The 16,651-nt window shown below is 36.2% G+C and overlaps 1 protein-coding gene across 4 annotated transcripts in view; it reads left to right on the top strand.

The window, feature by feature from the left end:
- The window catches only part of EYS (eyes shut homolog), a 789,226-nt gene that overhangs the window by 592,080 nt on the left and 180,495 nt on the right, over window positions 1-16,651 (top strand). For all 4 annotated transcript variants that reach the window (XM_038131819.1, XM_038131820.1, XM_038131818.1 and 1 more), the window contains one exon: window positions 3,627-3,856. In XM_038131819.1, the coding sequence (XP_037987747.1) occupies window positions 3,627-3,856 (230 nt within the window). The remainder of the gene's footprint in view (window positions 1-3,626; window positions 3,857-16,651) is intronic.

The following is a 16,651-nucleotide window of genomic DNA, read 5'->3' as shown; positions in this document are numbered from 1 at the left end:
GAAGATATAGGCAGTGGAGATGTTATCGTATCATGGGGACTCCCATGCCTTTGCTTGTCTCATCAACCTGCTTCATGGGAAATGTCAGAGTGCTTCTGTAGACACATCTGCCATCAGCCTGATAATGAATTGCTTGGGGGAAAAGTCTGCTCTCTTTGCAGGTCTCAGCTTGAAGTCCATTATATAAAAAGATAACCCTGAAAAAAAAATTATAAAAAAGCTCTCTTAAATTCAGGTGGAATTTCTTACATTTCAGTTTGTGTCCATTGCTGTGTGTCTTGGCCACCAGCAAGAAGCATCTGCTTCCATTCTTTCCCCTTCCCTTCTCCCTCAGGTATTTTTACAAATTGACCAGATTCCCCAGAGTCTTCGTTTCCTCAGGCTGAACAAGTCTCCTGGCCCTGGTGCAGGGGCTGAACTGGCAGCACACAGCTCAACCCTGTCGAGGCTGAGCCCCTCACTGCCAGGTCAGTGTAGAGCAGGGCATCCCAGAGGTTTTGTTAGCTTTTAAGCTGCAGTGCCTCTAACTTCACACACTGATAGTTTCAGGCTCTTACTGGATAAAGGAGAGTGTGTAGGAGATGGAAGCACAGCTGGTCTGGGTATGTGTGCTTTTGGTTTAATAACATAACATTGAACATGACCTCTAAGTACTATATTTCTGCCATTCAGTTCATCATACTTCTCATGGGTGGCAAACAATGTAACATATCATAAACGAGACTTCAAATTGCACTAATATCTATGTTTAGACAAGCATTTCAAGTTTACGTGCACGTAGTTTACAGCTGTGAAGCACAAATTTGCAGGCCTATAAAACTCAGCTTTTTGAGCTCATTGTAAGATTAAAAACAATGTGTTGATGCTTGCAGCAAGTTAGAAGATCTTTGTGTGCATTATTGACCTGAGAGGCAATGACAGGCTGGGAAATTGAAAAGAATAAAAACAAATATAAAATTGTCGCCTTGTTGCAGAGTAACAGTGAATCAAGTTTTGCTTGATATATTTTTGTTACACTTTGTCAAAACTTTCAACACCTCAATTACTATTTTACTTAAAGTGCTTCCCAGCCCTTTTTTCAAATAGTGTTTCAGTTAAAATTCATTGAGCCGAGGTCATTGCTTATTCACAGCAGCAGCCTGAATGGCTTGTGAGTGCAGCTGCAGATGTTTGCCCCACTAACCAGCCCCAGCAAACCCTTCCCCGCTTTTGTGGTAAGGCAGGGAGCTGCTGGGTGCCTGGAAGCAGTGCTGGCACGAACACAGTCAGGCACCATCTAGAAGCAAAACATCCAGAACAACACTGCAAAGGCTGACATCCTGTGAAAAATTAGCAAATGAACCGGGGAGAAATCAGCCTACCAAGTAGCTTTCCTTTCTCCTCTGCAGATTAGAATGTCAACCAAAAAATGAAGCAAGGCTGCATTACTTGCACTCATAAAATTTCATTTAAAGCACACTGCTGTGATTCTATTTTAGAGAAAAACAGTAGCTTCCCATCAGAAAGGGGATGTGAAACTTCCACAGCTGGAAATCAGTGCTTTCAACAGAGACAAGAATGCACCTGCCAGTCAGACAGCTCTCCCTCTTGTTCAGCATTTTACCCCTGACAGTAGCTGTGACCAGGTTCAGAGGAGTAAATTTTGCAGTGGTCAGATAGGATTATCTGTCATTAGAAAAATGGTCTCTCTAATAGCTAGTAGTAAGAGCTTAGTTTATACTGTGTTAATTCCCCAGAATTTATCTAGTTTTTGTGGAGGGTTTTTTTTTGGGTTTTTTTCAAGAGTAACAGAAAAATCAAGACATACCAGTAATTGCTCCAAATAAATTTCTCCCGTAAATGTCTAAATCTTTATGTAAACCTCCTACTAGTTCAGAGTTTCTACAACATTTAGGTTATGCTTGGGGACAAAATCAAGATTTTTGGTTTATTTACTTTTAATCAGAGATTGTAATCCCAGCAGGTGACTAAGAATTTTTAATTTGCTGTGCTAGCAAATAGAAGATTTGCTGTGCTTGCTGGTAGAAGATAACACATGTTAATGCACCCTTAATGCTGCTCTGAATGGAATAGCCTACATGAGGCTCAACAGAGTTATTTCCCTTAGGAGAAAAGTATTGTTATAAATCCAGCAATTATGTTGTTTTAATTGTATTTATATAAATATAAATGTTATTATTCAATTCATCTAAATGGAAATAAACAGTAAGTCACCTAATTTCTAAAAGTCTCAAACCTTTTATTACAAGTCCTCTGCCTCAAAAATATTTTAAGGATTTATTTTCAGCCACCTTGATGACTGCCATATTTTTGGATGCTTTTCTCTCATATAAAGTAGATAGCTGCCTTGAAATCCTCATTGCTAAGCACCACAGTGTGTGTATTTTGGCTATTTTGTGTTTTGGATGCATCCCTGCTTAAATATCATGTTCTAATGTTTTCCTTGCTATTATGGCTCTGTTCATCTTCTCTTTACTGTCACATAAGCCCTGTGTCCCTTTTGTTCTTTCCCAGGCTCCAGTCCTTTCTCAGTTAACTGTGCCTTTCTTTGGGTCCCCTTAGATATTTACTTTGTCCTGAATTATTTATCTCCCTATTCTGTCCACCTCCTTTTCTTTCCTAACTGCCTCTGGGCATGTATCCTTTTTTTTTTGCTTTATTGATAATTTAAAGAAGCAGATTTTTAATAGTGACAATAACAGACAACTTACTTACCTGGGATGTGTTATATTGGGTGGAGTTTTTTTCAGGATATTATGAAGTTTGTTGGTACTTTCTGAAATATGGATTTAAAAAAGCAAATCATTATAATCAGTTTTTATGTAAATGGGATATATGAAAATTTTGGAAGTTAGACTTAAGAAGAAGCTAGTCAGATGCATGGAGTGCTGAATGCAATGTCACACTGAATGCATCCCCACCTATCTTGTTTCTGCAGTTGCAATCTACTGGTGCATCATCACTTTCCAATGCTTCTTTTTAAGACACACTCACAGCTCTGTAATATGGTGAAGCAAAAGTTTTAGCTGATACAAGAGCAGGTGCCAAAGAGAAAGGAAAGAGCATGGGAAGAGCCAGTATATGGGCTTCTTTCAAACAGAGTTGACAAACATGTGATATTAAACCAAAAAAGTCTCTCTTTTTTGTCGCCTTCCCCTTTCTCCCCAATATTTCTGTGAGTTAAAAGATACTGTCTTTCTGTACTAAAGCTTTTTCCCTTCTGCTCTGCATGCTTCATCTACTTGAATGGAAGTCTCTTACAGAACTGCCTTACAAATTTTGGTAACTTCAAATAATGAGTTATTAAATAAGTGAAGCCTGTGTTTATTTTTTAATTATTGTTGACATCCACCAAAATTAATTTTGAGAGCACATAAAAACTGGGCTTCTTGCATAAAGGCTATTCCTTGCTCCCTCACAGGAAAAAACACCTTCACTGTGTTTTTGCTAGTTTTCTGGATGGGGACTAGATTTGGGAATTCCTTATGTATTAATATTTTCTTAAGTACAGTCTGAATTTCTATGTAAAAACAACAAACCAATCTAAATTGAAGCTTAAGTACAGTAACAAAAATTAGATCTCATGGGGTTTTTTTTGTTTTGATGTGTTGTCTCTTTTCTTTCAGAATCTCTGTCCCCATGTATCTATCAACAGCACTCCCTGTGGTTTCTTCTGATGTGTCGCACTTGCCTGACCCTGGTGTACCCTCTCAGATTTCCCCTGCATTGCCATCTGTGTGCCAGGAAGGACTGTGCCTTAACGGAGGGACTTGTCAGCCTCTCTCTCTGCCTACTGGGGCCACCTCGTTCCAGTGTGACTGCCCACTGCACTTCACTGGGCGATTCTGTGAAAAAGGTAGCTGTGATTAATTTTTTCTCTATTAGTTATGAAATGAAAGTCTTATTCTGCTTTGGAGGTGAAAAAAGGTGAGGTATTGATTGTCATATTTCTCTGCTTTTCATCTCTGTTACTTTAAGTAAACTGAGGAGCAAATTCATTGAGGTAATTCAAATAATACTCATTTGCGGTCTAAATTAGGTGATATCAGTCAGGCACACTCCTAAGGTTGCAATTTGAGTTAATGAAAAAAAAAACATTGCATTATTTGTGCAAAATTGTAGTGCACAGTTTTAATATATGTTTTTCATTGTATTATTTCTGGGACAGAAGTAAGTTGACTTCCTCAAAAGATTATGTTTTCCATTTCTACAGACTGGGTTTTTTCCATCACTGTGTCAGATCCTTTGTTGAAAAAGGCTTTTCTTTTTCTCTGTAACTCATTTATACTTCTACTACTGTTGCTCATAAAGCACAGATCAATCAAATGAACATAATTGGAATTTGAATAAAAAATAATTCTTTTAGTAATTTTGGTTTCTTTGTAAAATGAATCAAGGCTATAAGGCAAAGTGATCAATATTTCTGTTTTGTAATTGTAATTGCTTTTTGTTATTGCTTTTCAGAAAGTTCTTTTTAGACTAAATTTCATAGCTGGCTTCAAAAACTGTTTCAGCTTTTAAGGTACTCTGGTTTATGAATTGCAGTAGATAATTCTCATAAAGGGCATTACTGATGTACAGGAAAAGAACCAAAAAATGTTTAGAATATGGTTATATAACTGTATCATCCTCCTAATGAACTTCCCACAGTAGGAAGTAGAAGCAACGAGAGTAAAGAATGCCCTTGCCAGACTGCTAGTGTATGTGAGATAGCATCACATTGTATTACTGTCTAAAAATAGGTCATTGCACTCCCTATATGTAAAAGCAGTCACTGACTGGCAGCTCAAAAAAAAAAAATTGTCATGTTGCTTAGATATCAGAGAATATTTTACCATGTAGCCTTTTCAACTTTATAATAAATCATATATTTGCAAATTTTCAGTGTTAAAATTGAATCCCATGAGTATTTTCTACATATTTGGTCTCTGGGCATACTCTTTGCACTTGGTTACAATACTCTGCAGCTGGAAACTGCAACATGAAATAACGAAACTAAAAAAGTGTGTTTCCATAAAACACCAAAAAAAGTGTGTTTCCATAAAATATGAAATAGTTAGTGCTTCAATGATGTATTTTCATCATTTCAATAAAGTTTTTTATGTATTTGCATACATTTCATGTGCCAGAATTTCCTTCTGTGTTCCAAAGAATGCAGTTGGCATCCCTTTTGTCAGCATCATCTGTGCTGTTTTGGATGACGGTAGTTATTGACTTTTTGATAGGCTTATGCCAGAAGTAGGCAATGTTCAATTTAAGCAGGAGTTTGACAGACATCCTGTGATAATAGGCCATATCAGTATGTGTGCATAACTACTCTATGGGACTCCACTTCTTCCTTCCACCAGTGTCAGATTGCTGCTTTCTTCTGACCTTCCAGATGATCTGTCGGTCCCCAAGGGTCTTCTGGTGATGCCTAGAGAGGCTGACCTAGAACAGAGATCAGACAGAGTTAAAGAATAAAGTAGATATTTATTAAAAGCCCTTAAAGGATACACCTTGAGCAGCACAAAAGCCTGGCCAGGGCTACACCAAAATGGTCACAAAATTGACGACCAGTCATGAGGTTTCACATTTTTATAAGTTTCAGTACATTAGCATATTGGGATTCATTGTCCAATTACAGTCTCGGGTTATGAAGTCCCATCCTTTCAGTTAGCTCTCTTCAATTCACCATTGTTTATGCTTTTAGGGCCTGAGGTTGTCACGGCTGTCCTTGGTTCTCAAACTGGAAAAGGATTGTTTTGTCTAACTACCCTGTGAAGAGAACATGCTAACACTTTATATGAAGTTCAGAGTTACACACCAAGGCAGCACAGCATCTGAAAAATATGGAAGCTAAAACTTAAGGCATCACTATGGTTTCATGTTTTTGATGATAACTGACATGATCTGTGTTTGAATGATATTATCTAGGCTGAGTACTTCCATGTCCCACAGACTTTGGGGAAAGTACCTTCAGTTTCATTGATTGAAAAAGGTATTTTTATGTTGCCCATTCAAAAATACAGTGTTCTAAGTAATTTTCTCCTTTGAAGCTTAGCCAGTGCAGGCCAGCAGAGTTCTGTGAGTTGACCTCTTGGAAAAGGTTGACCACCAACTCCACTTCCAAGGAAATTTGTCTTCCAAGGAAGTTTATCTTAGTTATGTAAATGAAGGGGACTTCTCTCTTTCTTTCTGTGATTTTTTTTCAAATATCATGTGTGAAAATATGACTGAATTATGACTACCCCAAGAGGAAATTAAAAGCAGGGGGCTCTTGCACTAACTTGCAGTTGTAACTGAATCTCTGATGGTTAGGACTGACTCTGCGTAAGGTACACCAGTAACCATTCCGTTCAATAAAACAGAATAGAAGCTTTTAAGAAACCCTGAAACAAGCAGCTCCTTTGGAGAACATAGCTTCAGCTGTACAACCATATCATCTTTTAATGGTCAAACACCCAGTTTCCACGATGTATCTATTTTGTTTTCCTAAAAGTGGAAGAGTTGCCTTTTGCTTTCCTGCAGCTTCCATGATGTTGAGATATTAACAGAGATTAATATTTCCACATAAGTTGTCTGATAGTTCTAGTACTGGAAGAATAGCATTTCTTTTTCTTTTTCTTTTTCTTTTTTTTTTTGTGTGGAGAAGATGAATTAAGTTCTCTTTTCACAGAGCTCTGCTTTTACCCTCTAAAACCCCCTGCTCAATACAGGGAACAGCCTCCTTCTTTTAGCTAGTGCTGCTGGGTGAGCCAGGGCTGCTGTATCTGACATGTTCATTGGCTGGGAGTTCATTGGGGCAGCTGCATCCCAGAGCTCATGTGCTGTCATATTGCATCTTTATATAGATCAGGATATGACTTGATGGATCCTGTATTTAGTGGCTGAAAAGTAACTACAGCATAGAGTGATCTTATTTAATCCTAAATTTTCAATGAGATTGATAATTTAATGAAACCAGAATTCAACCAACTGATTATAAACCTTTGATATTCAGAGACCTGTTCTTCAAGAAATCTAGAGAGAGCTCATAATTACAGGAGATAAGAGAATCTTCAATAATTTTATAATTATTTACCATAGACTTCCCAATGGAGAAAGTAAATTGTCATGTATGCTATACAGAAACTTCATGACAGTCAAGGAAAGTTTCTCTTGACTCCTTAATGATACCTGTAATCTGTTATAACACGCTATTATGTATACCTATACATTTCAGTGATTTATTTTCATTGATCATCTTTGTGATCTGCCTTTTACTTACTGTTTACTAAATTTCAGCAAAAATCTCATTGTACACTTACCTGGCATATTAACAGTGCACATGGGGTACACAGGGTTTTACATACAAACCCTCAGTGGATATCTTGGCTTCTCTAGAATGGGTGAATTTGTTGATTAAATAGCTATGGTAAGATACACTTAGTTGGTTGCTAACTATTTTTGTTACAGTGCATAAGAGCACCTTCTAGAGTGAGAGCAAGTGAATGTCATTATCAGTTATCTATTTTAACTTAATGAGTGTTATTAAATGTGATTTCTTGGTTTTATTCATTTGTTCCTCAACTAGTGAGCTCTAGCAGGTTTTTCTGTCCTTACAATAAATAAATTCAAGTCATATATGTCCCCATGTATATATTAGGCCATAGCAGTTTATCTAAATACACAGTGTACTTACTCTAAACAGATACCTCTGAAATATCTCTAAATGATAGTTTTTGAAATGGAAGTGTATCTCCAGTTTTCTAAGGAAATAGAAAAGTAAACATACAAATCAGTGTATTTGCCAAATTCAAACTGAAGTTATCAACACTGGTTATATAACCAAGGCCAAAGTGAGGATTTAGTGTACAGCATGGAAGGGCAACCATCTGAGGCCTCTGTTCCCTTTAAGACTGCTTTCAGTATTTCTGTTCTTCTATTTTTTAACTTAAAAATTACCAAAGTTAATAGGAAATTAGAAGTTAGTACGAGATGTATTTTAAACCTTTGTTATAATGCATCATAGAAAATGTGTTTGTCACATAAAATTAATCTTCATTACTCAGTGGTGAGTGCTACATGACTGCTTTCATCCAATAGAAAGGGAGGATTTTATCAATAGGGTATAAGGGTAGATAGTGTACTCCGCACTGCCCATTTTTCTTTTTCTTTTCTGTATAAATAAGCTTTTTTACTTTAATATTAAATGTATCATTCTTTCTTTATTAGCTAAGCTGTGTTATCGGCTTCATTGTGAAATTCCCTCACAAGTGGAAAAAACTGCTATGGCTCTGCTTTAGCATGAAAGCAGATGGTGGTGTATTACTGGAAAGTTCATAGCAATAGTTTGGAATATCAGTGTCTTGCATGTGTGAAGATAGTATATCCTTGACTGTTAATTATAAGATTAACATTTTTAAAGTCTCCAAAAATTTTAGTATTCCGTAAAAGTTTTATAAATTGTTCAATAAAAAGTGTATTTAAATGTCATGTGTTAAAGCCAGAAAATCTGTTGAATTTGATATGTTGCCTGTGTATATTTTGTACATTACTTAAAGGTCAACTCCTTTGACAAAGCTGCAAAAATAGCAGTAAAATGGAAGGCTGTTGCAGGCATCTAGGTTGGAACAGTCACACTAAAGACTTTGCTGCATTTGTTCCCCAGGATACACTTGTTGAATTCCTGATTTGTTGAGAAATACTTGATATTATCACCCTGGACATTAGAAGTTTCTAATCTAGATGTCGTTCCTAATGTAACATTTCTAGCTTGTGTCATTGATTACCATAATTCATCTCAGACAAGTATGGAGAGTTTTGTCTTTATGTCTTTGGCTTTGAAAAGAAATGTAGTTGGTCCAATTTTTTTTTTATTTCAGCCATATTTAGAACAATCTCATGTCTCCAGTAGAACTATTTATCTCCTTAATAACATTTATACCATCTATTTATGATTTAAAGCAAGTCTGTGACATTTTCATCAAAAAGAAAAGTGAGCCAGTGAAAATGATATAAAGAGGTTGAAGAAAGACAATTGCACTTTCATCTCCACGTTCAGGTTTCAATTTGAGGTACCCAGAGAGAAAAAATGGGATGTGGTTACCCCAAAACCTGTTTTTCCAGGGTTCAAGGGTTCTTTCACTCATTTTGTCCACCTTCAAAATGATTCATACTTTGTAAGACTCTCTGAGACGGTATAAAGTAATGTGTTTAGAGATATCTATAAATTCCCAGAGTCATTAATTTGATGTCATTTAACCTCAGCTTCTGTCTAGACTCATGAGATATCTTTTGATGTCCCACTGTTTGTGTTTGTGTATGGAAAACTTCCAAATGAACTCTAGTTTTTTGACTAGATTTAAAAAAAATGTAGTAAGTTTTCCCTTCAGACTTTTTTTTAGGGAGTGGGGATGAAAACTAATAACACAGTAGACTAGTTAAGATCAAAGATTTAGCCACTAGTTAACTTTGTATGCTGGATTTGATAAACTAGTTGAGATTATAGCAATTTTCATAGGAAATAGCTAGCCATTCCCACAATTTGTTCCATTCAATATAATTCAACAGAAATTTTATTTGGGTGAGCAAAAGGGAATGATATAAATTAATTTTCTTCTCTGCACCTTCACTTGAGGATATAATTTTGAACTTTGATATAAGACAATGCAAACCTTGTGAAGTGTAACTTGTTAACACTTTATAATACCCTGTGTCTCTGAGTAATCATATTAGCTTCACAGTCACCTGGACTTAGCTTATGGTCCTTGTTTTTTTCCTTCCTAGTTCACAAAAATACGGAGACTATTTCAAGATATCTGAAATATCTCCAAGCCGATGACATCATGTTCTATCAGTTTTATTTTAATGTGGGTTAATTTGCTGAAGTGTTTTTGAAATCAAAGGAAAACAAGATTTTGAGGGAAAAGAAACTGAGTTCACAAGGAAGAGGTGAAGCAATTTTAGACTAATCCTTCTTACGCTCTCCTGAACATTTTTGTAGAATTTTTCCACTTCAGAAAGATGTCAATATGAGCTTTCATTCAACTTAATATTTCATTTTCATCTAATTTAGGTATCATGTCCCAGATTCAGTGAAGCATGTAAGCTTTACATGTATTTAATTTTAAGAGTGTAAGGAACCTCTGTGATTCATGGGATTTATGTTTAGGATGCAGGTACTCTGCTACATCAGACCCTGATTTAGGATCCCTCCATTCTGTTACTTCTTTGATCATTTATATAAGCTTATTACTTAAAATCAACCCATATCTCAAATCCCTCCAGAGGACTTAATGAAATTGTAAAGGGATGTGAAAGTTTTCTATGATTGTTAAGACTAAATATGTGATTAAACCTTAATTATACCTAGGGGGAGGATAATCAGAAAGAGTTTGTTGAGATTTAGAAAGAGCTTTCCAAAGTACCAACAAAGTCTTAAAAACTGCTGTCCCAGTGTCTGTAAAGTTATTTATGATTGAAGCTGCCATATACCCACAACCAATGAGCTCCAGAACAGCTGTAGAATCTACTGCTGTAGCATATCATATAGAGCTCTATGCTATACCATAGAGCTATAACGTTCCCTTATTTAACAGAGGTGTGATATATATGTCACAAGTCCGTTCTGCGAAATAGATTATGGAGCCTGTTGGGCATAAGTAGTTTTGAGACATTATGGTGAAAAAGGTTAGTAATTATAGAAAATGTTTATAGAGTTGTCAGTTTGCTAGTACATCCTCTGTCTTTTATTCACATCCATTCACATCCAGGCATGAGCCATTTAAAATAAGAAGTATTGGTTTTAAGTGTTGTTTTAAGTTGCTTATTTTTATTTGGATTTTACTAAAAATGAGATAGCTGTAGCATTTTGCTATAAGGATTTGCATTAATGAGCCTTTCTGGAAAAAACAATTGATAAAAGCAGTAGAAAAACCTATGTCTCCTCATCGCATGGACCAGACCTGTGAAATTTTACTATTTCTAGCATTTGGCTCTTGAATCACTATTTCTTTAATGTGGGTGGATGAATGTTTTCTTGTCTTAGTAATTTTTTTATGAGAATTGTAACAATTTGACAACAAACTCTATTCTGGGCAACAGATAGCAGAAAATGAAATAATGGTGAGTGTACAATTTGCAGGGAACAAGCTTTCTCCCCTTCATTTTCCACTTGAAAATGTCAATATAAAGTTGGTTCTTTCTAAAGCTTGCAACATATTAGGCTGCAATGCCCCAATTTTTCATTTGAAGGTAATCATTGTCATGTAAGTGACAAATACTTGCTTTTTTCTTGCTTTACTTCTCCATTTATGGCATTTTCTGGGAAAACCTTCTTTCAGTAACTCCTGAATTGAAGCCATTTGTTCTGTTGTGCTAACTTGCTGATAATCAAGTCATCTGCAAAAATCCTGTGTCTCCCCTGGCAGTTTGGCAATGCTTATTTTCTGAGCTTGACTCATTTGAGTTCTTCCCCAGGAGATACTGGATAATAAAGCAGGTGAGGTATTAAATAATGTTTTTGAGCTTTATTATGTAACATGTAAGAAAGAGACATAGAAGACTGTGTGTGCTTCTACAGCACAGTTAATTTAATAGTTAGAAATCATCTGTGCTACTGAGTTAGGATAACAGTATGCTTTACTAACTTGACATTTTGATTTCAAGAATGCTGTGATTAAAAACAAAAGGATTTTCATTCCTTCACACAGGGTGTGAAGTTGTGGGTCTGCTCCCAGAGCACTCTCAGGAACTTGCAGCTTGCTGAGAGAGTGGCATGAACATCAGGATTCTCTAGGCACCTCAGTAAAGTGTCCTGCTCAGGACCATGTCACCTGGCCAGTCCTTTCATGCCACCTTCCAAGGCCAGTGGCCAGTTTGGAAGGATGTTGGCTAATTACAAAATGTGACTGAAGAGAAAATGGCTTTGCTGTTTCCTGGCCTAAGCATAAATTTCTGACGCAAGCATGAAACCCCACATTATTTCTAATTAAGAGTGCCTGACACGTTCTTTTTCATGCATCTTCATGGAGCACTTCTGCCTGCATTTACATAAAATCTTAAACTGCTGGTGTTTAAAAAGGAGGAAAATTTATAATATAGGTGTTAGGCAGTTACCATTGTGAGGCTCCTCAAGCCTCCAACCTCCTTCTGAGGAAGCCACTTCTTTTATGTAAAATAAGATCTTGGTTTTCTTTCTCCCATTGTGCTTTCTTTATATTTTTGTAATAACATTTTGTGGTAATAAAATAGGCAAGTAATTATACAGCAAAAACATTTTAGTGATTTAGCATTTTAGTTACCCAGGAAATCTAGGATTCAGAAGGTGAATTTCCTAGCAGCATGATATACTAATATACCTAAATTCTACAGATGTAAATAAGTTCTGTGCAGAACATGAAGAGGTTTAAAACTTGTCAGCATGAGGAGTCTCCCTGTGATTTAGTGGAATTATTGAAAATAGTGAATACATCATCAAACAGAGAAAAGGATTGTTACATTGCCCAAACAGATAGTCTGTTAGATTCATACTTCAAACAATGACTTCCACAAATGAAAAAATTTTCCTATGTGACTTGTATTTCTCTGTATCAAGAATTTTCTTAAATGGATTTTTTAGCCCTATGCAAGACAAAAATAATACTACTGTATTATAAGTAAGTATTAAAAGACACTTGAATAGTATAGAAAATATACAAATATGAAAAAATAAACTCAGGAAAAAAAAAAAAAAGACAAAGGCCCTATTAGCTTCTACCAACCAAAATGGAAAACTATAGAATCATCTGGCTGCCAAAGTTGTTTTCCATCATGTGGCAATATTCTTAATATTATCTTATGGAAATTCTAAATGAATGGCTGTTTCTTTTTACTCATATGTACAGTTGGCTTCAGCAACTGGTGAGTGTTAGCAAAATAAAGAGCAAAATCAATCAAAGATTTCTATGACTAAAATGTGTACAATGTGTACAGCCACAAGCCTTTTAAGTTCCTTTTAGAGTTTCACAGCAGACGCCCAGACCCTGTTGTACATCCATGTCTTCTTGTGCATTTTCTTGTATTAAAGGGAGCATGCTACTGAGTTTTGGATTTTATGCAGCACAATTGCAAAATTTTAAAGTTTTATCACTGTAGGTTTTTCTGAGGTATAAATTATGGAGTTTTTGTTGCAATAAGGAAAAAAAAAAAACATAAGGTGGGAATGTTCTTACTAAATACATGTGTACTTTATCAAATGTCCAGCTAAAAGCATTGTAAAATCACTACACAGCCTTCTCTGTTTAGAGATTCCTATACAGGAGTTTTACAGAAACTCCTATTAAATTAATTCTTCCCTTGATATAAAAACATTTTAAACCACTCATAAAAAATAATAATGTAGGGAAAAGGTGCAGAAAATCAAGACTTTCTATGCATTAAAAAATGGAGTATGAAGGGACCTTTCATTCTTTGTTCTTTGAGATCCAGCAGACTGCATAATTTTCTTCCTTTAAAGTTGAATTCAGAGAGACTCAAGAGAGGAATTGAGAATATGAAATTAATTTCTGGATGATCAGAACCAGTCTCCCATTTTTCAACATTTCTGAAGACCAACCCGAGTGCAATTGAGAATAAGAAAAAGAGTGTAAGCCCAGATTTAAAGCCTGAACATTCCCATGAATAATCCAGCCACTGATGCTTGTGGGTCTAAAATTTATCCAAAGATGCTGGGGAGGCAAAAGATTTAAAAGGAACAGTAACAATAAATTTTGTCAGAACTGAATATTTTGATCCACAATGTTGGCTCAAAATGTGTCTGTTTCAAGGGGCATCCTGGGGTTTTGTTTTTTTGTCTGTTTTGCTTTGTCTAGGATTTTAGGTCCATTAAAAAGGTTATTAAGCCTTTGGTCCCAGTTAGATATGCTAAAATGTTGATAACATTTAAGAAAAGGAGCAGGGAACAGGATAGAGGAATTACTACTGTGCACTTAACAGCAGGCAGGACAGGTTTGTGAGGTTGTGTGATAGGGCAGCTGAACAATGACAATATTTTTAAAATACAAATCTAGAAAAGGAAAATAAAATGAGCAGTTATAAAGAAAAGTAGTCATGGGCATTGTACTTAATCCAGCTGAAGTTCTCTTAAAAGGATAAAGAAAAAATTCTTGGTCACAGGAATGCTAATAAAGGCTCAGAGCTCTCTGAGGAAGAAAATTACTGTTTTATATTTGCCTTTTCCACATACTCTTTCAGCTTGCAGTGTTAATCTTACTATCTCAGAGCAGGGAATGCCTGCCACTTTGTAGTTGCTAAAAGGAGATTTCAAATGGAGCTTTACCAACCCCTGCACCTGTTTGCATTTTCTGTTGCCTGTGGAAAATACACCACGTTTGCTGCATTTCCAGAACCACAACATTCTTCATTCTTTCTTCTGGCTCCAGTGGCAGAACTTTGAAATCCTGCTGCATTGTAACAGTTTCAGAAGCAGTAGATTAATACTTTCCTATTATATTGCTGTAGCTTATTTTTCACATGAACAACTTGCCAAAAACATGCAGGACTGTGTGAGTAGTGATGAAGCTTACTTGTAATAATCAATAAGGCCTAGTCACTCTCCATGACATTAAGGTTTTTATAAGTTCTGGCAATATCTTAATTTATCTATGCCACCATTTTTTGCTCATAGCATGGCTATTTTCATTTTCTGCTCTAATGGGTGCTCCCTGAACAAAAAGTGTCTTTCCCCTAAATATTTGATTCATGAGTTTTTTAGAAAGTTATAATCAATATCTGTCTACTAAAAAGCAAAAAGTGAAGGAGAAAGATGCTGAAAGTATCTATGAGTATACTGGGAAATGTCATTAAAAGTAGACTCTTTTTTGAAACCAGAAATGTTTCTTATTGACCCTGACCAGTGCTGTTTCTTCCTTTCTTCTTTGCTGTTATGTTACAGACCACATAATACTAAATTATATCCTTTTTTATTTTCTGGCTTTGTTCTCCCAAACAGCAATAAACTATTTATATGCTATTGTGTATATTTATAGAAAACACAACAATCTCTATATTTCAACTTCATAATTGTTTTGTATCTTTTCCTGCCACCATTTTTGTTTGTTTATTCTCCCTCATTTTTGTTATAGCTTTTACAGTATTTTTGACTTGCCAACTTCCCTAGGGCAGTGTGAGCAGAAATAAAAGAAGCTGACTCAGCATCTCCTTTTTTCGAGCCCCAGTATAAAGAAAGGGACATTTTTATCATCTTCTATTTAACAATTTCTTGGTTACAGAATTACAGAACCTTTAGGGTTTGAAGGAACCTCTGGAGATCATCCAGTCCAACTTTCCTGCCAAAGCAAGGTCACCTAGAGCAGGCAACACAGGGACATAACTCAGATGGATTTTGAATATTGCCAGAGAGGGAGATTACTTGACCTCCCTGGGCAGCCTGTTCCCATGCTCTGCCACTCTCAGTGTAAAGTTCTTCCTCATGTTGAGATGAAACTTCCTGTGTTTTAGTTTATGGTCATTTCTTCTTATCTTGTCACTGGGCACCACTGTAAAGAGACTGCCACCATCCTCCTGACACCTGCATTTGAGATATTTATATGTATTTAGGGCCCCCCCTCTCAGTCTTTTCTCCTCTGGACTAAACAGACCCAGTTCTTGAAGTCTCTCTTCATAAGACAGGTGCTCCAGATCTCACATCATCTCCGTGACCTCTGCTGGACCGTATCCAGTATCTCTGGGTCTTTCTTGTACTGAGGAGCCGAGAAGTGGACACAGTAGTCCAGGTATTAAGGCCAAGTCACTCTTTCTTTTGTAGATTCTTCCACTCAGGTGGAAGTCTCCTTGCTGGTGTGTGGCTGCTGTTACAAACTTGCATCACTCTTTTTCTAATCCAACTATGTGGAAAACATTTCTGATTTCCAGTCCAGACCAGTTTAAGTAACTAGTAAAAAGTTAAGTTAATTTTACAGATGCAGCAAAGCATATGTGAGCATGTTGTGTGTACCATCTGCCACACTGCTTTCAGAGGCAGTCTGGGCCATGCAGCACCCACCAGGAGTAACATTTCTCTGAACTAACCTGCTCATTTTGCATGAGTCAGCAGGAGATGAATTCTGTGAAAAAGGTGTTCACTGTGGTTGTGGCTACAGGTGTTTGTATTGGTCCCTGTGGTGGGGAGGGCAGGTCAGTAGAATTGTTGTGTACCCCATTTAATAGGGAATGTCGGTGAGACTTAAAGTGCAAGTGAGATTCTTTGCTACTGGTGTGTTACTGAATGCTTAGCAGATAAAATATTTTTACTTTAACTACTCCTTCAATATTCTTCTTGGTTTTGTGTGCTATTGACATGTAATTTGTTTTCTCTGTGGTTATCTATAATTGATAATGAAAGTAACTTTGAAAATGAGATAATACTTACTAAACAAAATATCAATTCAGTTATCTCTTGGTAGTATTTCCTGGTGTAAATCTGGGTGCAATTTCAGAACTAGTAATATTATTCCAAGTCCTACTTGGACTGTTTTTCTTAAAAGTCCTTGATTTTTTCCCTAACATCATCACTGAATGAAGACTGAACTATGGAGTTTCTTTCTTTATTTGTGGAAAAAATGAATGGGTTTGGTCAACATGTGCAGAAAAAAAACAGAGTATTTTTGGAAAAAAACTGGTTTTCCAGTTAACACTTCACTATGTAGCA

This window comes from Motacilla alba, chromosome 3 (genome assembly GCF_015832195.1).
Source record: "Motacilla alba alba isolate MOTALB_02 chromosome 3, Motacilla_alba_V1.0_pri, whole genome shotgun sequence".
NCBI lineage: Eukaryota > Metazoa > Chordata > Aves > Passeriformes > Motacillidae > Motacilla > Motacilla alba.
This window is presented reverse-complemented; position numbering and strand designations above follow the sequence as displayed.